Here is a 17,332-nt window from a genome sequence, read left to right on the forward strand (position 1 = left end):
GCCCTCCTAGATCTTGTCTTATTAGCAACTTCTCTTCATGTTGAATTTCTCCATACGAAGGGAGGATTCAGAGTTCCTATTTACTGCTTTTGGTGTTCAGCCAACCTAGTAGGCTGCTTGCCCTGATTGACAGCTGGGTGTTCCAGTCAGGACCTTCAGCCCCTGAGCAGTCAGCTGGCTCATGAAGGTCCTATAACTAGCTTTTCCCACTTCCAACCAACCTGGTGCTATGTGGTTGCCAGTCGCATATCTCAGAGCCCCAGCCAAGCATGATATCATGTACCAAGCATACATCTTGCTTGTTCACATCAGCCTTGCATCAAGAAAATGGTCCATAAACAACTTCTACAGGGAATCTCCATACTCTGTGAATGCATGTGCGGCAGCTTTGTTAAATTTACAAGCATCTTAAACCAAGTGCGACTCTGTCTTAAAGAAAATGAAAATAACATGTCCATGTGCATTCTTTTCAGGCAAACAATAACTCAGCCCTGCTTTCCCTGAAATGCCCCAGCAGTTGTGTGCGCTCTATCTGATCACGTGGCTCTTAATGATGGTAGTGGGCATTGTTCACCTATCATGTATAAATGACTTGTAGCTTGACTACCTGTACCATATCTTTAATAAGGAAACTGGTCAGCTGGCACCTGATACTTGTAGTCTGGCATAGAGAGAGTTCTGCAGTTCATTCTTAGTATGTTCTTCTAGCTTACAACCTTTTACTGAATATCATTTTTAATTTTTTTCCTCACATTTCTAAGTTCTGTTCTTTCCTTTTTAAAGGTATCGGCTTCTTCATGTATTAAACTTTGATCCTGTCCGCCGCCGGATGAGTGTTATTGTGAAAACCAGTGCAGGTATTGTTAAAACAGTGGGTACCACTGTGTATCAAATATATGTCTGCATTTACTCTTGTACTGAGAATGTATTAAAGACCTCCCATTACAACACAGAAAAGCTAACCTGTTATATTTCATGGGCCTTAGCCTCACCTGCAAAATTCACTTGCACGCCACCTGAGCGTCCAAAAATCTCTCATTTGCACATGCAAATCTGGTAATGGCGTGTGCTTTTTGTTGATTTGTACATGCACCCACTGCACTGGTACACATTTTACAAGCACAGAGGCACCTGCATATGAGAACTTGGCCCTTGAAGTGTGCTAATGAGATCAGTGGTCGGATTTATGATAGACCTTTACTGTGCACGCCCATGCTAACACTACAGGAAACCCCACTGCAGAGTCCTAGCGAGGTGCAGTTTTTCTGACATGCTTCTGCTGCTCTATAAAAAAAAATGTCAGTCTTGTCGGAGTATGGCATTTGCCAGCATTTCCTTTGTAACATGACCATGCAATTTTGTGCCCCATTTGAGCCCAAACTAAGGGATCTGAGTGAGGAAGGACAATTTTTTATTTTCTTTTATGGATTTGAAAAATAATCCAATTGGTCATTTTAAAAGAAATTGCTTTTAGAGATCTAAAAGTGCCCAAAGAATTAGAAATTGGTGGCTTCAGATGCTTTTCTACATTCTAACTCCACCAGCTTTTTATTTTAAGCTGAAGTTGTGCTGGTTTTTAGGTGCTATGGCATAGCTTTGGGGGAAGAATAATTATCAATGCCAGATCTTTAATTTATCAGTGGGGTTTGCTTGCCACGCATGCTAACTTTGTTAAGACTTTCAATCCGTTTGCCCATTTTTGTGATGGACCAAATCTAGCCCTCGTGTAACCCTGACATCAGTGAAGTTACACCAGGCATGAATTTGTTGCAGTGTATCTGTGTGGCAACTAAATAACTCAAGGATATATACATCCCTGGGAATTGATTTGACTTGGTTAGGCCATAGAAATGGGTCCTCAGAGCTATTAATATCTCCTCTTTATAATACATGTGCATGCATCCACCTGCACCACAACTCAGAGACCTGAGTACATAGAATGTGGAATACTGTAATACATCTGAAACAGCTGATAGATGGCAGGATCAAAAAGAATACATTCCAAACCATTTATAAGATGCTGAATTGAAGTATTTAGAGCAAATCTCTAAGATAAACTCCTGGGATTGGATATTCTTATGATTGGATGCATATATTTTTGCCCCTGTTTATTTTACAGAATTGTAATTGATTGACCACCAGGATGAGTGAATACAGAATTAATAATTTCCTTTTGGGCTTTTCTATGGCGCTCATCGCTGAGTACCTGAGTGCTTCACAAATATTAGTGAACTTATTCTCACGACACCCCTGTGAGATGAGGGGATATATTAAGCCCATTTTACAGCTGTGGCTGCTGAGACACAGAGAGTATAGTGTCCAATAATTTTGGGCACCTGATATGAAATGCATAAGGCCTCATTTTTGAGAGCACTCAGCATTATATAGCCCATTATATGTCCAAAGCACAGCTCCCATTAGCTTCAGTTGCAGCTATGAGTTCTCAGCTCTTCTACAAATCAAGCTCCAGGATCTCAGATGGAGCATCTAGGAAATAAGCAACACACAATTTGTGACCACCTGTGAAAAGCTTGGTTTCAGTGACTTGTTTAGCATCACTTAGGATGATGGCAGAGACAGGGTAGAGCCCAATTCCCCAGGACACTATTAAAGCTCCTTAACCACGAGACCCTCTTGTCTCTTCCTGCAGTCCCCGGCCTCGTTCACACCCCTTCCAGCTTCTGTAACCAATGAAACAGGGAACCTACAAACAATAGCCTCCTTCACTATACAGCCCTGATTCATCCCCATAGCAGGGTCCCATGCACTGAATACAGATGGGGTCCTGTGGAAAAAATATGTGATCACATCATTAAAGGCTCTATCATAATGTATACGCACAAGAGGGTCAAATTAAGGTGACCTAATTTGTCCCATTCCCCCCCATACCCTTGGCTCTTGCCCGCTCTGGATTCAAATTAGGCAGCTTGCTCCTCCATGCTGCCTACATCCAGCCAGGGCGGGGCTTTGAGAGCATCGGAAAGATGGGGGCTCCCTGCTCTCAGTGCTGACCTGGCATGGCCCATAGCAGCAGAGAGCTGCAGTGGCAAGCAAGGTGATGCTCAGCTTCAGGCTGAAGTGTGCCCAGTGCAGAAATCATTGGGGACAGATTCTGTTCCAAAGGCACTAGAGCGTTCGTTCTCAGAAATGGCTAAAATCGTCAAAAAATTCAGCCTGAGGCAGACACCCACAGCCTGGAAAATTACAGCCCAGATGGTTAGCGTTTGGCAAAGTTATAAGCAGCTGAAAGCGTGGTCTTATACTGGGGCTTGTCATCCTTAATAATAGGTGGCAACCTTAATAGCATTTCCAGCCCTGCCTATAACAGCTTCATTTGCAACCTTGCCATAGTTCTTCTTTCCATCTAAGTTTACAGCACATTGAAGACAATGGCCTTTAAATCTCTTGACACATTTTGAATGCTTCAATCTTCTTTTTAATTCTGTTTTAGGAAAGTTCCTCCTATTCTGTAAAGGAGCAGACTCTTCTATTTTTCCAAGAGTACAACAAGATGAAATACAACAAACTAAAGTGCACGTAGAACGTAATGCAATGGTAAGCATGTACACGAAACTAGGTTTGTCCTTGTTGGAAGAAAGCCTTTCTCTGAAGATAAAGCTCTGACCTTGGGTTGAGGAAAATGTGAGCTTTAATTCTTGTTGTTTTGAAGTCCATATCTGACTTGTTTCCTTTTCTGTTCTTCTGGCTTCCAACTTCATTTAATTTCTGATCTGCTTATATGATCCTGAATCCTGTAGGATCTAATCATCTCCCAAGGAGTTAAAAATAACAATAACATTTTCTCTCTTTTTTTTCCTCGCTAGCCTTATGGAAAAATCCTTGAATCAGTTTCTAGTTTTGTTTTGTGTGTGTGCTGTTTTGAGAAGCATTTATCTAAATTGAGCTATATTGAGAGAAGAGGTTTATAGTTAGTTCTGAATGTGCCGAGACTAGGGGCTTGTCTACACTACCGCACGGGGTCAATCTATGATACGCAACTTCAGTTACGTGAAGTTAGATCATAAATCTAACTTACTTAGATCTACTTACTGCAGTAAGTCAATATCTGATGCTCACCCATCGACTCCGCTTGCGTTCCTCGTTCTGGTGGAGTACTGGCGTCGAAGGGAGAGCGCTCAGCGGTCGATTTATCACGTCTATACGAGATGCGATAAATTGAGGCCCCCCCCCCCCCCCGCTGGATCAATCGTTGCCCGCCTGTCCAGCGAGTAGTGTAGATGAGTCCTAGTATTCATTCTTATCTCTTCTGGTTGGTCCTCTTCTTCTTACACTGCAGTGGTTTTTAAAACAGCCTTGTTTTACAATTTCGTATTTCTCGTGACCTTATTACTGCTAAAGATGCTCAGTTCCACGGCTTATAATACATATTGTGATGTTCTATGTCCAAGGTTTTCCGTGTGTGGAGATTAATATATAAACAAAGAGGAAATGGTCCTTAAGATGTAGAATCACTTCTAACATTGGACCCAATCGTTGCAGGCACTGAGTGACCTGTAGAAGCAGAAAGTGAAAATTCTATGGTCGGGGCTGTTTAAAAGGTGTTTTTTAGTGCACATATCCACTTCTCTGTTTCAAGGATGGATATCGAACTCTTTGTGTGGCCTTCAAAGAACTAACTCAAGAGGACTATAAAAAAATTGATGGACAGCTCAGTGAAGCAAAAATGGCTCTACAGGACAGAGAAGAAAAGATGGCCAGGATTTTTGATGACATAGAGACCGACATGCATTTGATTGGGGCTACTGCTGTGGAAGACAGGTAAGACGGTGGCAAGCAAGCAGATGAAATGTGAATGCCGTAGCTGTTCAGAATAGCGTAGTCTGTATCTCCCTCAGTCTGAAATTACCCTGAGAGTAATTTCAGGACAACGAGGGAAGGGTGGGTGAACGACCAAAGTGAGACCATTGAGCAGCGGTCTGTGCCGTAACAATCCACCATGGTGCTTATTGAAAGCTATGTGCTGGTCCTAAGAAGAAGACAGAATGTCTAAAGCAATTATTTCCTGGCACGTCCCAAAACCAATTGCCTATTTGCTAAAAATATACTGGTTTAAACAGTAAGTACTCTAACATTTTAATCAATAAATCCTACTTTTTCAGAAAAGCATGCAGCATTGTTCCCCTAATTTATGTACCAAACCAATACAAACTCAGGTGCAGTTGCAGTAACTGTATGTGTAAATTAGGCTGTCGTTTATTTTTCACTCTGCGTTTTATGGCACTAGTCAAAGAGTTGGGTGAAGTGACTGAATGTAGGACTAGGAACTGCTACGTTCTAATCCTGGCTCTAACCCTAAATCCCTCTGGCCGTGCCTGCACAGCAAAGAACCCCTCAAGGCAGCACGTCGCATGAGTCTGTGTAGACATTCAGGCTTTAGCTGGAGCTCTGGGTCTGAAACCCGCCCCCTTCTCCATGCTATGAGACTCACTGCCTGTTTTCTGGGGAGGGGAGGTAGGGGTGGGAGTTGCCATATAGATGTAACCTCTGTGACCTAGAGCAAACAATTTAACATCTCTCCCTCATCTTTCCCAAATGTAAAATGAGGAAAGCTGTCAGCTTTTGTGGATTAAATGGTTAACGTTTGCTAAAATAAATAGGATTTATTACGTGAAAAGTATTGTTATTGGACCCATTCCTGAAGCCCATCCTGGGTCTAACTGCCCATCAAACTTTACCCCATACTCTGCCACACAAAACTCCCGCCTACTTTCCTACAGGAATTTGTTCAGAGGGTGCTGCAATAGAGTCAGACTTCTTTCAGTTTAAAGTTTATCTGAAAGCTGCCTTGCAGGGTGGGTTTTTTGATTCAGCCACGTGCAAAGTGTGATACATAGCACTGGTGGTATTAACGTCCGCTGGCGACGTACTATGCTGGCGAAGTACTATGCTGGTTTTAGCTAGAGATGACATGGTTGGTACATAAGTCATTCTTTGGTAAACAACATGTGGGTTTATTTGCTCCCAGTGGAAATGCTTAGCAATCTGAAAGCCATACTCATGTAGTGTGGGACTTTTGTCCCCCTCTGTTAGCTAGGGTGGTTTGTCTGCTGCTGCCTCTAGGTCATTTATCTGAGGTAGTAAAGGCTGATGGTTTTCAGACCTAGATCCTCCCCAGGCTCATTGTAACACGCACAAATCATTCTCAATGAATTCTGAGGAGAAATGGTATTTTTAAGGTAAATGAGATGGCTAATGTATTGCCTCAATGTACAGACTTCAGGAGCACGCAGCGGAAACCATCGAGGCCCTGCAAACAGCAGGCATGAAAGTCTGGGTGCTTACCGGGGACAAGATGGAAACTGCAAAATCTACCTGCTATGCCTCCAGGCTCTTCCAGACAAACACCGAATTACTGGAGCTGACCGCAAAAACGATGGGAGACAGCAACAGGAAAGAGGATCGATTACACGAGCTGTTGTTAGAGTATCATAAAAAGCTGCTGCAGGATTTCTCCAAAAATAGCGGAAAGCTTAAAAGGTGCGAGAGAGCATGTGGGCAGTTTATGTCTGGATAACTGCCCTCGGTGAAGATGCTTAGAAGGAAGGGTCCTTTTGCCTCGGTCCTGCAATTCCATGTATGCAGGGGAAGAGCTCTGGATTTCAGGGGGACTGCTTGGGAGGATGACTGTCCCTCACCTGAATCACATTATAGGCAGAGAGGCCCCAATCCTGCAAACAGTCCCCGGCTTTCCTATTTCCTATTTTTCAAACATAACTGTGCAGTACTTGGGCATGCCCTGTTTTTCCTTTTAAATGCAAGCCGTTTGAGTTAACTGAGCATGCGCACACTCACGCATGCACACGCTCACACACACTCACCTCCAGCAATCAGACCTGTTTACATTTCGAAACCATTTCTTTGTTGCTCAGATAACACAGAAACGACTAAATTGACTTCTTTGAAATGTAAGGCTCAGACTTTCAAGTCGTCTTGTTCTGTTTGTATTATAGAAGCTGGACAGTGAGTCAAGAATATGGACTGATTGTAGATGGCTCGACGCTGTCGCTGATATTAAATCCTTCCCAGGATTCCAGTTCCAGTAATTACAAAAGCATTTTTCTACAGATTTGCCTGAAATGTGCTGCAGTTCTATGTTGTCGGATGGCTCCTTTGCAGAAAGCCCAGGTAGGTGCTATCGGTACGCTGATGGGCTCATTTTGCAGGAGGCAGCGGCTACATGCTGTTTTGAGTGTTATTTGCAGCACACTTCAGTAGTTAAAACAACTAAGCAGTTTGGATCATAGCTCCAAACTTTCCAATCTCCGTGTGTATAGAGGGGCTCCAAAATCCATATTTAGGCATCTATACACAGTGGTTTGATTTTTTTCAGAGGTGTTGGACACATGTTGCACGGGCTATAAGTCAGTGCAGAACTTGGCTCCTTGACAGGCTGCAAGCTGGGCCAGCAGCTGTCTTCCAATACCTAAGCACAGATAATGCTCCAGAATGTATTTGCTCTAGATGCAAAAGGTTCCCACCGGAAACAAGGCTAAGTGGTTACTCTGATGTGAGAAGCAATTGTTCTGTACCTTAAAGTGAAGCTGTCTTGCTGTATACAAGTAAAACCTCTTAATTTAAAAAAAAAAAAAAAAAAAGGAAAAAATCATGTAAGTATGAAAAATGTGTACCATGCAACTGGACCTTCAGCGAGTGCGATCTGATTTCCTTTTCCAAAGGACAGATGCTACCAGAGGTATTTCAGCAAGTCTATTATAAATCCTCTGATGACTTTGATTTAACAGACTGTCTCCTGAACCATGAAATTTAACAAAAATCACTTACCTGACTCTTTCTTTATTTTATTTTTTGGCTGTGTTGGAGCCTTTTCAGTGCTATGGTGTATTTCTGCCACAATCTTGTCTTTCATAGATGTACGGACTGTTTCCTGAAACTATTTTTACAAAAGCTTTGATGTTCAACTCACCTATAAATAAAGGGACAGACTAATCTATTTAATTCCATTCCAAGCTCTGAGAACCGGATTTTCTGACTTTTCCTCAACAGCTGATTAAAGTGTCAAAAAGGGCATAAACCGTGTATTTCCTGCACTGCTCTAGGTACATAGGATGTGACCAGCTGCGACATGACTTAGTGCCACATGTGGGAGTCGCCTCCTTGTAACTGAGGGCAGAGTCTGACATTTGGAATGGAAGGAAGGGTACCACTAATTTATATCCCGGCATTTCAGCTCTACAAAGTTAATTCAGCGCCAGCTCTTGGTGATGACCATGATAAAACTCCCATTGGCTTCAGTGGGATTATTTCAGGCCTCGATCTTAAACTGCTTAAAAGGGAAAAGAGGGGAAAAAAATAGACCCGTTGCAGTTCGCTTGGCCGCAGTTGGATTGTGTTAACTGGAATTGGATGCAGTTGGGTGGGCTTTTAGGACAACTAGAAAATCCTCACAGGCTTTAAAATGAAGGCTGCACTGAATCTCAACCCGGTGTGAATTAGTTTGAATCACTTTGTTGAAAAGCCGATCTGACTGACTTTTTTCAACCAGAAAAAAAACACTTGTGAGGCTGTTGGCTCCTGGCCAGTACTGTATGTGCTGAGTTATTCAAGAGTGCTTGAAAGAACGGTTGACTCTTTGGACATTTCTGCTGACCTGTTGTGTATTTGAATTTTTTTAGATTGTTAAAATGGTGAAAAACACCAAGGGCAATCCAATAACACTATCAGTAGGAGACGGTGCCAATGATGTTAGCATGATCTTGGAAGCACATGTTGGAATAGGTGAGAAATGTGTGGAAATCATAATACCTCACTCTAGTACAGCTCCTTCCATCAATAGCTCTCAAAGCGCTTCACAAAGGAGCTCAGTATCATTAGCCCTTTTTTACAGATGGTGAAACTGAGACACAGAGAAGGGATGTGACTTTCCCAAGGTGACCCAGCAGGTCAATGGCAGAGCTGGGAATAGACCCCAGGTCTCTGGAGTCCCTTTCTACTAGGCCACACTGCCTCCTCATAAGAAGAAAATAGGTAAAATACAAAATAGATAGAATGTACTATGGCCTTTAAGCCTTGTAGTTGGAAAATAATGTATGGAAATGTAGAAGCTGATGGTTTGTTTACTTGATATAGAGTAAAACAGGGCATCAGACCCATTAGTGCCCCAGAGGCACTTCTGAAAACTTTGCCCAAGTCTGTTTAGCCTACAGCCTTGCCTATTTATTGTTCAGTTCACGCCTTCGCTTTCACATGTCCTGACCTTGCTCCCATTGCAGTCATTGACAAAACTCCCTCTGAATAAAGCAGGAGCCAAATCAGACCCATGAAGCATTGATGCTAGGTCCTTGATGCACTCGAAGTATCTTTAAACACATGGCTCTACACTCTTCGTGCAGCGTACAGGGATTTGCCAGGGATTTTCTGGTAACAAGGAATGCCTGTCCAGTTTCCCACTGCTGAAAATATGAGAGAGCTGTCCAATGAAAGGTTTTAAACATGTTCTGCCTGTACCATGTTTGCAAGATGAGAAATCAATTCTTAAGGGTTTAGATTACAGGATTGTAAAATATAACAACTGTTTCTGAATGCTAAGGGTTAAATCCAGGGCCCATTGAAGCCGATGGGAGTTTTTGCCATTGACTTCAAAATAGCCAGGATTCCTCCCGAAGAAAATATTTGCTGCTTGCTCAAGGTACATGGGAAACTTTTATTTAAAGCAAGATGCCGATTTATAAGTAAATAAGCTACATTTTCCATTCAGAAAATACAGGGCCCAATTCAGGGGTCATGCAAATTGCATGGATCAGTTTGTCAGACAGCAGATTTAAGGGGCAAAATAATGCTTTCGCATCAATTTGGCAATCAGTATAAAATGAGTGCAATTTCAATGTCAAATTGTTGCAAGGAGGGAATGTAGCAGTCAAAGCGATGAAGGTGTGAGATAATATTGGTTCATTCCCGCTTTCTTGCACCTTTCTCTGGCTTTTCCTGTTGTATCCCACTCAAGCCCAGTTCTGTTCCCCTTTTGAAATCAATGGAGATTTGCTGTGGATGGCAATGGAAACAGGACTGGGCACCAGGTTAAACCAACTGTATAACTTTCTCTACTCTTCTCATCATTGCTAGCTTTGGGCCTGAAAACTTAATTGGATTAGCACCTGATTAGCCCAGGTGTGCTGAAATTGGCCTATATTCTTTAACTGGATGTTTGTAAATTCATTGGAATGCTGTTTTGCTGCCTACAGCTGGTTGTAATTCACCACAGTGGATCAAAATCTACTTTCCAAAGATTGATTTCCAATGATGTTAATGTGTTCGCCCCTTTCTTATGACTGATCTCATGTTGGAACCAATCTGAGATTTTCTCCAATGCTGCCAGAGGTAGTCGAAACATTAGAGAACTTGACTGTCACTGAGACGGGAAGGATGGAAGAGAAAAGATGGGGTCATCCTTCCTGGCCATTGAAATGACTTCCTCACTAAATGTACCTGTCAGTTGAACAAAATCAGCTGTCTTGAGCTCAGCTATATAAGGGGGAAGGCTTAGTATTCTAAGTATCTGCAGTGAAATAACTAGAATGCATAGAACTACATGTTTAAATGCTGGCAAGGATGCAGGCAAAACTCAACTCCCACTCTTTAACCATCTGATAAACTCCATTCCTTGCCGTTTATTTTGTTAGGGCCTGCTGGATAAGAACTTCAAAATAAAAGACCTTACTGTTGTGAAGGACAGTAATGATCCTTGGAGAGTTAGGATTTTACTTCCTAGTTCACCTGTCTGGTGATCTCCGCCCCAGAATGGCACTGTTGTTTTGAATGGCAGTCTGCCGAGCACGTTGGGATCCTGGGGGAGGTGACAAGTGCTTCCTTCATATAAACGTTATGAAATCGGCAAGTCTTTTTTTATATATTTATTGTCGTTTGGAAGGTTAAACTGTGTTAGCAAATCAAGTGGCTGGTCTGAATCTAAATTCCAGCACCCTGTCAATCGCTCACCACATTTATGTGTCTTTCAGGTATAAAAGGCAAAGAAGGTCGTCAGGCAGCAAGAAACAGTGACTATGCTGTGCCGAGGTTTAAGCATTTAAGAAAATTGTTACTAGGACACGGGCATTTATATTACGTGAGAATAGCACACCTTGTACAGTATTTCTTCTATAAGGTAAGAATTTTCCAGTCAGCTAACAAAGCTTGTGTCATTGAACACTACTCAGGCATTTTCCCTGACCAATTGCAAAGCCCACTAAAGTTTGTTTTGTAATACTTTTTTGTAGTTCATTTTTCTTTGTAGCTTTAAAAAAATACATCATTAGTGGTATAGTTAGTAATATATGTCTTACAGTTACGGGCTGTACACAATCTGTGTGTTAATCTTCTGCTGTAGGGCTTGTTCCAGTGTTCTACTGTAAATATTAAAGTGCCCACTGTAAATATTAAAGCTGTATTGTTTGTCTTTCCATAGCAACAAAGAGATGGTCCAAAGAGTTTACAATCCAAGTAGTATTAGCTTCATGTCTCGTAGCCAAATTTTTAGCCTTAAATGTTTTCTATATGATCATACAGTAAATGTGAAGCATAATTCAGATTTATATTTAAAAATCAAACGGCTCTTAAGAACACAAGATGCTTCTCTACTAAAATCTGTCTCTACTTTTTCTAGAACCTTTGCTTCATTTTACCACAATTTTTGTATCAGTTCTTCTGTGGATTCTCGCAACAGGTATGTTCCAGTAACAAGTTGATAAAAACACACTCTAAACTGTCAGAAAGTGAAATTCCATAGTTGAGATTTGGTTTTGTTATCCTGCGTGCTCTCCAACTAACTTTATCAAAGATGCCACTTAATGGAAACTGTAATCTAATTGCTAAGCAACAGATTTGGAACATTAAATATTTGAGGTATAACTTTTTGTTTAAAAAAGAATTTCCAAACTGTTCTTTTTTTTCCAACCATGCACAGGTGGGCATTTTCCAAAAGTAAAAGGAGAACGTTTTTAGAAAGTCTTGCTATTAACTCATGTTGACATCACTTCCTCTATTTTATAAAAGAACAAAGCCACAGTATTGTATCTCCTTGTACGAAAAATGTCTCTTACAGGACTAAGTAGAGGAGCTTATTTTTTAACAATAAGCTTTAAAATAATGAACCCGTTGAGGACTTAGTCTCAAATAGAATAGTGAACCTGTCTTTGACTAGTCCAAACGAGTGCCCCAGCTGTGTAGAACTTTGTGACAGGTGGGATGATGTGACCAACATAAAAAACAAAAAAGGTTTTGGAACAACAGTTTGGGGTTCCTGTGCTCATTTGTGCATTTGTTTGTTGTCTCTGGGTTGCCCCAGGAGCAATCAGAAGGAAGAGCAAAACCATTCAGGCAATTAGAAAATGACTTCCATTGAAACAAAAAGAGGCTTTTCTTGGTCGTAGTCTAACAAGGAATCTTTCAGAGAGCAGGTGCCGAGGACAGAACATGTGCATTTGTTAAAGTGGTTTAGGAGATCTCAACTGTATTAATTAGAATCCAAACAAGAGAGCAGCTGTTGACAAGGTAGGAAGTGGCTGCTCTAAAATCACTTTGCCTCCTACCTTCCCATGCTGCACTCCTAAAACAATAAGTCCAAGATTTTAACCAGGCCACTTTAATTTGTTAATCCCATGGGCTCAACTGCTCTTTAATTACAACCTAAAAAGGCTTGCTTCACTGACAAAGCCTCCCATGTATGCTCTCAAGCTCAACTTTCCAGTGGCCCTCATTGAACCTGAGCGAAAAGACTGGGAACATAATGAAAGTGGCTGAAAGACTGTATTAAATTGATACAAATTCAGCCACTGTCTTTTTGAGATCCCTGCTTCTTGGTAATACTCAGAATGACAGCCACATCACTCTTAGACTTCTTTTCGAGTTGCTTTTATACTAGACCTTCCAGCTCCCATATTAAAGGTGAAGAATGAGACTGCAGGGGAGTGTTTGATTAACAGAAGGAACCTCATTTTAAATTTGGAATCTGAAAGTATCACTGGGCTGGATCCAGCAGCCATCAAGCTTGCTGGAAATTTGCCTTTTGACTTCAGTTGGGGCAGAAACAGGACTTTTGTCATTAAACTGTAACAGCGGTAAAGGCAAATACAACTTGCCTTTAACCCTGTTGCCTTCAAGCATGAATTGGGCTAAATTAGTCATTCATTTGTTGCTTTGACAAGAATATGAACTGTCCTGTGTGTGTGGAGGGTAAGAATAGGAAAGCTTTTTCTCTTTTTAGTGGGAAATTTTTAAAGTAAAGGGGGACATTTCTGTTAATATTATTCACTCCCTTCTGCCTTTTTTAAGCCTCTGTATGATGCTGCTTACCTTACAATGTACAACATCTGCTTCACATCACTACCTATCCTGGCCTACAGTCTACTGGAGCAGCATATCAACATTGAAACTCTGACCTCAGATCCAAGATTGTATATGTAAGTAACAAAGGGTATTGCAAGTTCCCAGCATGCTCTTGCCATTAACTTTCTGGCAGAGATTAAGACTTGTTAGTAAGATTAATTTTGCAACGTTTGACACTGTTGATCTCCAGACACTCCAGTCCCGCCTCTGCGAAGTGGCAGGAGGGAACAGAAGAGTACCGAAAAGGCTCAGGTCCTTCTGTCACTTGAGATGAGTCTTGGAACTAGCGTGTTACTCTGAGGTCCTGTGGCTTATCTGTAGCCATTTTGAAGGGGCCCTCATTCACTGTAGCATTCTCCAATACATTTAAACAAGGCAGAAGCTCATTGCTGTATTGGTGCAAAGGTGTGCCGTGCTATGACTGCAATTTCACTTTCCATGGGAAAGGGAAATTAGGGAGCATGCCCCTCTACTGCCGTGTCTTGTACAAAGTGGGTATTATTCCTGAGTCAGCCAGTGACATGTGAGCAGGTGATGGGAGTGCGGAAGGCATGTCATGATGAGGAGAGAAGAGATGCACTCACTCAAAGAGATGCATATTTCTGAAAGTCTGGCATGTAGGGAGCTAGATCCATACTTGGTGTTAATTTATTCCCAATCCTCCCCATGTCTTCCTACATTTCCCTCAACAAGGCCTTAATCCGCACTTCAAGTGCTAAATGCCAAAGACTTTTGGTCCCACAATAGCTTTCAGGAACAAAGTATAAACATTGCTAGGGAAAAGTGCTGGTTAATAGAAGTCTTTCTTTTCTGGGGGGTTGCCACCTTCCTTAGTAAAGGCTGTCAGAGAGCCTATGGTTTTTCATGGGAGACCAAATGCATAGATTCTCCAATCTTCTCTCTCTCTCTCCCTCCCTCCCCTTCCTCTCCACCAGCCGCTGGTGTACACACACACCTGTCGCAATCCCTTTATCACTGGCTAAAGGAGGCACTTTTTTCTCAGACTCTCTTATTAACATACTGTCAGCACACAGCTGATCCCAGTTTTCCGGTTGCCCATGCCCCCAAGTAAACTGCAGAGATTATCATCCGCATTTAGAGTGAAACAAATTCAGGCTTGCGCCGTTCTTTTCTATTCGGGGTCTTACGCTGTGTCTGTCACTGTGGTATTTGTGCAGGACAGGAAAGTGCGCCAAGCTGTATGGCTGGCATCTGTCATGGTAGCAGCGGCCTGTTCGAGCCAACAGCCCTGTCCCAGACAGGAGCCAGCTATCACTATTCACCAGGCACTCGTGTGGAGTCAGAATGTAATCTGCCTTAGATCTCAAAAAGGAAACGTATGCGATGGACTTTGCCTGCTTTTGAAATAGGTGCTCAAGTGTCTGACTGGCAAATGTCCTCTGCTACCCTCCTTCCATTTGGCAAAACACCATGGCATGTTTTTAGACCCTTGCTGAACACTGTGTAGCAAATGCACTCACCTGACTGGCTAGGGAATGGTGAGAATACAAAGGGAGGCGAGCCTGAAAGAAAAATCAATTAAACTTACAAGAAGCTGGCTCTAATTTGAATCCTCGTGACTTTGCCTGTGTGGCTGACTACAAAGTGACTGCAGTTCAACTGCTGTAGGCAATGCCGAGTGGCTGCTCTGCAGAGCTTGAATTTTGAGCCACTGTATTGGTTAGTCTTGAAGGTGCCACAAGTACTCCTTTTCTTTTTATAAAAATCCTGTGAATGAAAAAGCGCTGCAGGACATCCATGCAAAGACAAAATAAAACGTGCAGGAAAGAAGCTCCGTTGATTTTCCTGACCTCAAGTGTTAGCCCCGTTACGAAACGACCTTCTCTCAGAAACACAAATTACAGAACGTCTTCCTCTTTCGGCTTATTGTTGCATTGCCTTTGCCACATCATAATGGGACTGAAGTAAGCCTCTGGGTTGTGAACAGTTTCAGAGGAGCAGCCGTGTTAGTCTGTATTCGCAAAAAGAAAAGGAGGACTTGTGCCACAAGTACGCCTGTTCTTTTTGTGTTATGAACGATAATTATAGTTCAGTGCTACAGCTGTTTGCAGAATCCAGCCTGCTGGAAATTGAAGTAATATATTTATAGTTATAAGGGGAGGGGGGTTGGGGAAGTTGCTGTTTTTCACTTACATGCTGGGTTTTTGTTCTGTTTTTTCTAGCTCCAGCTAACCCTCCAAATCCCAGCAATAATAATAATAATAATAATAATAAAAAGACTATAAAAGCTTCTCTTGAATGGGGGGGTATATTTCCTAGAGATTTTGGGAGAACCTGTTTTTTTTTCTATCCAGCAACTGTTACTTATAGATGGCAGTAATCAAAGCCTGCAGTGCTTGGAATCTCTCCGTTCCTCTAGTATAAGTGCATTGTTCTGGGATTCTTTGGAAATGGACAAGAAGAAATGGTACACTGAGATATTCCACCAGAGGGAGCTCATTTCTACAACAACATCAGCAGAGCCCTCTGTGAAAGTGTCCCAGAGCCCTGTAATGACTGTTGTTTTAAGTGCCAGATCTCGTATCTAAATTAACCCCGCCCCAACAAAATCCCCCATGCTCATGTACATTTTGCATACAGTTCAGCAGGTTGCTGTCAGCCCGAGCATTTTCCTTAACAAGGGAAAGCAGCTAGCTCCACAATATCTAGGATTAATGTTTCTGAACTTGAGGAAATTTTACCTTTTGAAAAATGTAGGTTAGGCAGGAGCAAATGGCGAGAGGCTAGCAATTCATTTGATCATGTCAATTACTCCTTTATTACTGCCCTCTTTTAAAATTCAGCTGCTGAAATTTACAGGTGCTAAGTTGTGCAGTAGTTTTGTAACATGGGAATAGAATAATAGCGCAACCCACTATCTTCAGTTTGGACTGCATCAGGGTTTGAAGTGACTTCTCTGAAAGTGAAAGGGGGGAAATGCATTAATATGCTGAGCCACAGCGGTCATAGCTTTCTCAGATAGTTTGTGCTCTCTCCCGAGAGTGAGACACTTACTTTTGTGTCACACAAATCTCGCCACCAAAATGAAGGGCCTGATTCAACCCCCACTGAAGTCAGTGGAAAGACTCTGAACAAGTGAAAGTGATTTTTCATGCCACTCTGTTTCTTGACAGGAAAATTTCCGATAATGCCATGTTACAGTGGAAGCCTTTCTTATACTGGACCTTTCTAGGCACCTTTGAAGGACTTGTGTTTTTCTTTGGAGTTTACTTTCTTTTTCAAAATTCATCATTAGAAGATAATGGAAAGGTAAAAAAATAAAAATAAACCCGTTGACTATATTAGTGTGTGTGTTTCTGTACACGTTGTATAGTAAGTGTTTGTCTCAGTCAGTGGAATGTGTCTGGAGTCTTGTCTTATGATGGAGTCATGAGTTCCCTTAGTAGAGCAGGAATAATTTAGATCTGTAAACCAAATTAGGAAAGATTTTTTTTTTTTTTTTATTCTCTGTATGTGAAGCCTCTTCCAGCTTGCCATGTAAACAATTTAGAAATGGCTATGCTGTCTAGGTACAACAACCCCATATACAAATGTGATTGCTGTCAAACCCATGAGACCATCTCCTACTTAGACTTGGCTCAAAACTTCTAGGGGGAGTTCTGTGTGCAGAATGATAGCAGGATGAGGCCCGTCAACTTCAAACCTTCTGGTTTGTCGTGAAATTTAACCATGCCAAAGGAGCTCTTTCGAAAGTTGATATTCTGAGAGAAGCTATTGGATTGTGGGTTGATTTCATGTAGATCTAAAACACGTATGCATAGAATGTTTGGAAAAGTTTTATAAGTTTCATTTTATAACACAGTTAACCCAGTGTACTGTAATTGCAACGCCTGTACATACGTCAAGGGTGACTTTCTATTATCATTCTTGTTCTGTTCAAATGAATTTGTTTTGCGCTAGTATGCTCTGTAAATGATTTGAGAGGCTGAGCCTGCGTGACTCTCTGAAAACG

General features: G+C 41.8%; 1 protein-coding gene across 11 annotated transcripts in view; it reads left to right on the plus strand.

Annotated features, from left to right (window-relative positions):
• The window catches only part of ATP11C (ATPase phospholipid transporting 11C (ATP11C blood group)), a 122,025-nt gene that overhangs the window by 85,342 nt on the left and 19,351 nt on the right, over positions 1-17,332 (plus strand). For 8 of the 11 annotated variants that reach the window (XM_073358413.1, XM_073358407.1, XM_073358408.1 and 5 more), the window contains 10 exons: positions 784-857; positions 3,452-3,555; positions 4,598-4,779; positions 6,235-6,498; positions 6,972-7,146; positions 8,655-8,757; positions 10,995-11,140; positions 11,639-11,698; positions 13,306-13,433; positions 16,494-16,629. In XM_073358413.1, coding sequence (XP_073214514.1) covers positions 784-857; positions 3,452-3,555; positions 4,598-4,779; positions 6,235-6,498; positions 6,972-7,146; positions 8,655-8,757; positions 10,995-11,140; positions 11,639-11,698; positions 13,306-13,433; positions 16,494-16,629 — 1,372 coding nt within the window. The remainder of the gene's footprint in view (positions 1-783; positions 858-3,451; positions 3,556-4,597; positions 4,780-6,234; positions 6,499-6,971; positions 7,147-8,654; positions 8,758-10,994; positions 11,141-11,638; positions 11,699-13,305; positions 13,434-16,493; positions 16,630-17,332) is intronic. The other 3 variants (XM_073358415.1, XM_073358416.1, XM_073358414.1) reach the window with 1 other exon arrangement.

Source organism: Lepidochelys kempii, chromosome 9 (assembly GCF_965140265.1).
Source record: "Lepidochelys kempii isolate rLepKem1 chromosome 9, rLepKem1.hap2, whole genome shotgun sequence".
Taxonomy (NCBI): Eukaryota; Metazoa; Chordata; order Testudines; family Cheloniidae; genus Lepidochelys; species Lepidochelys kempii.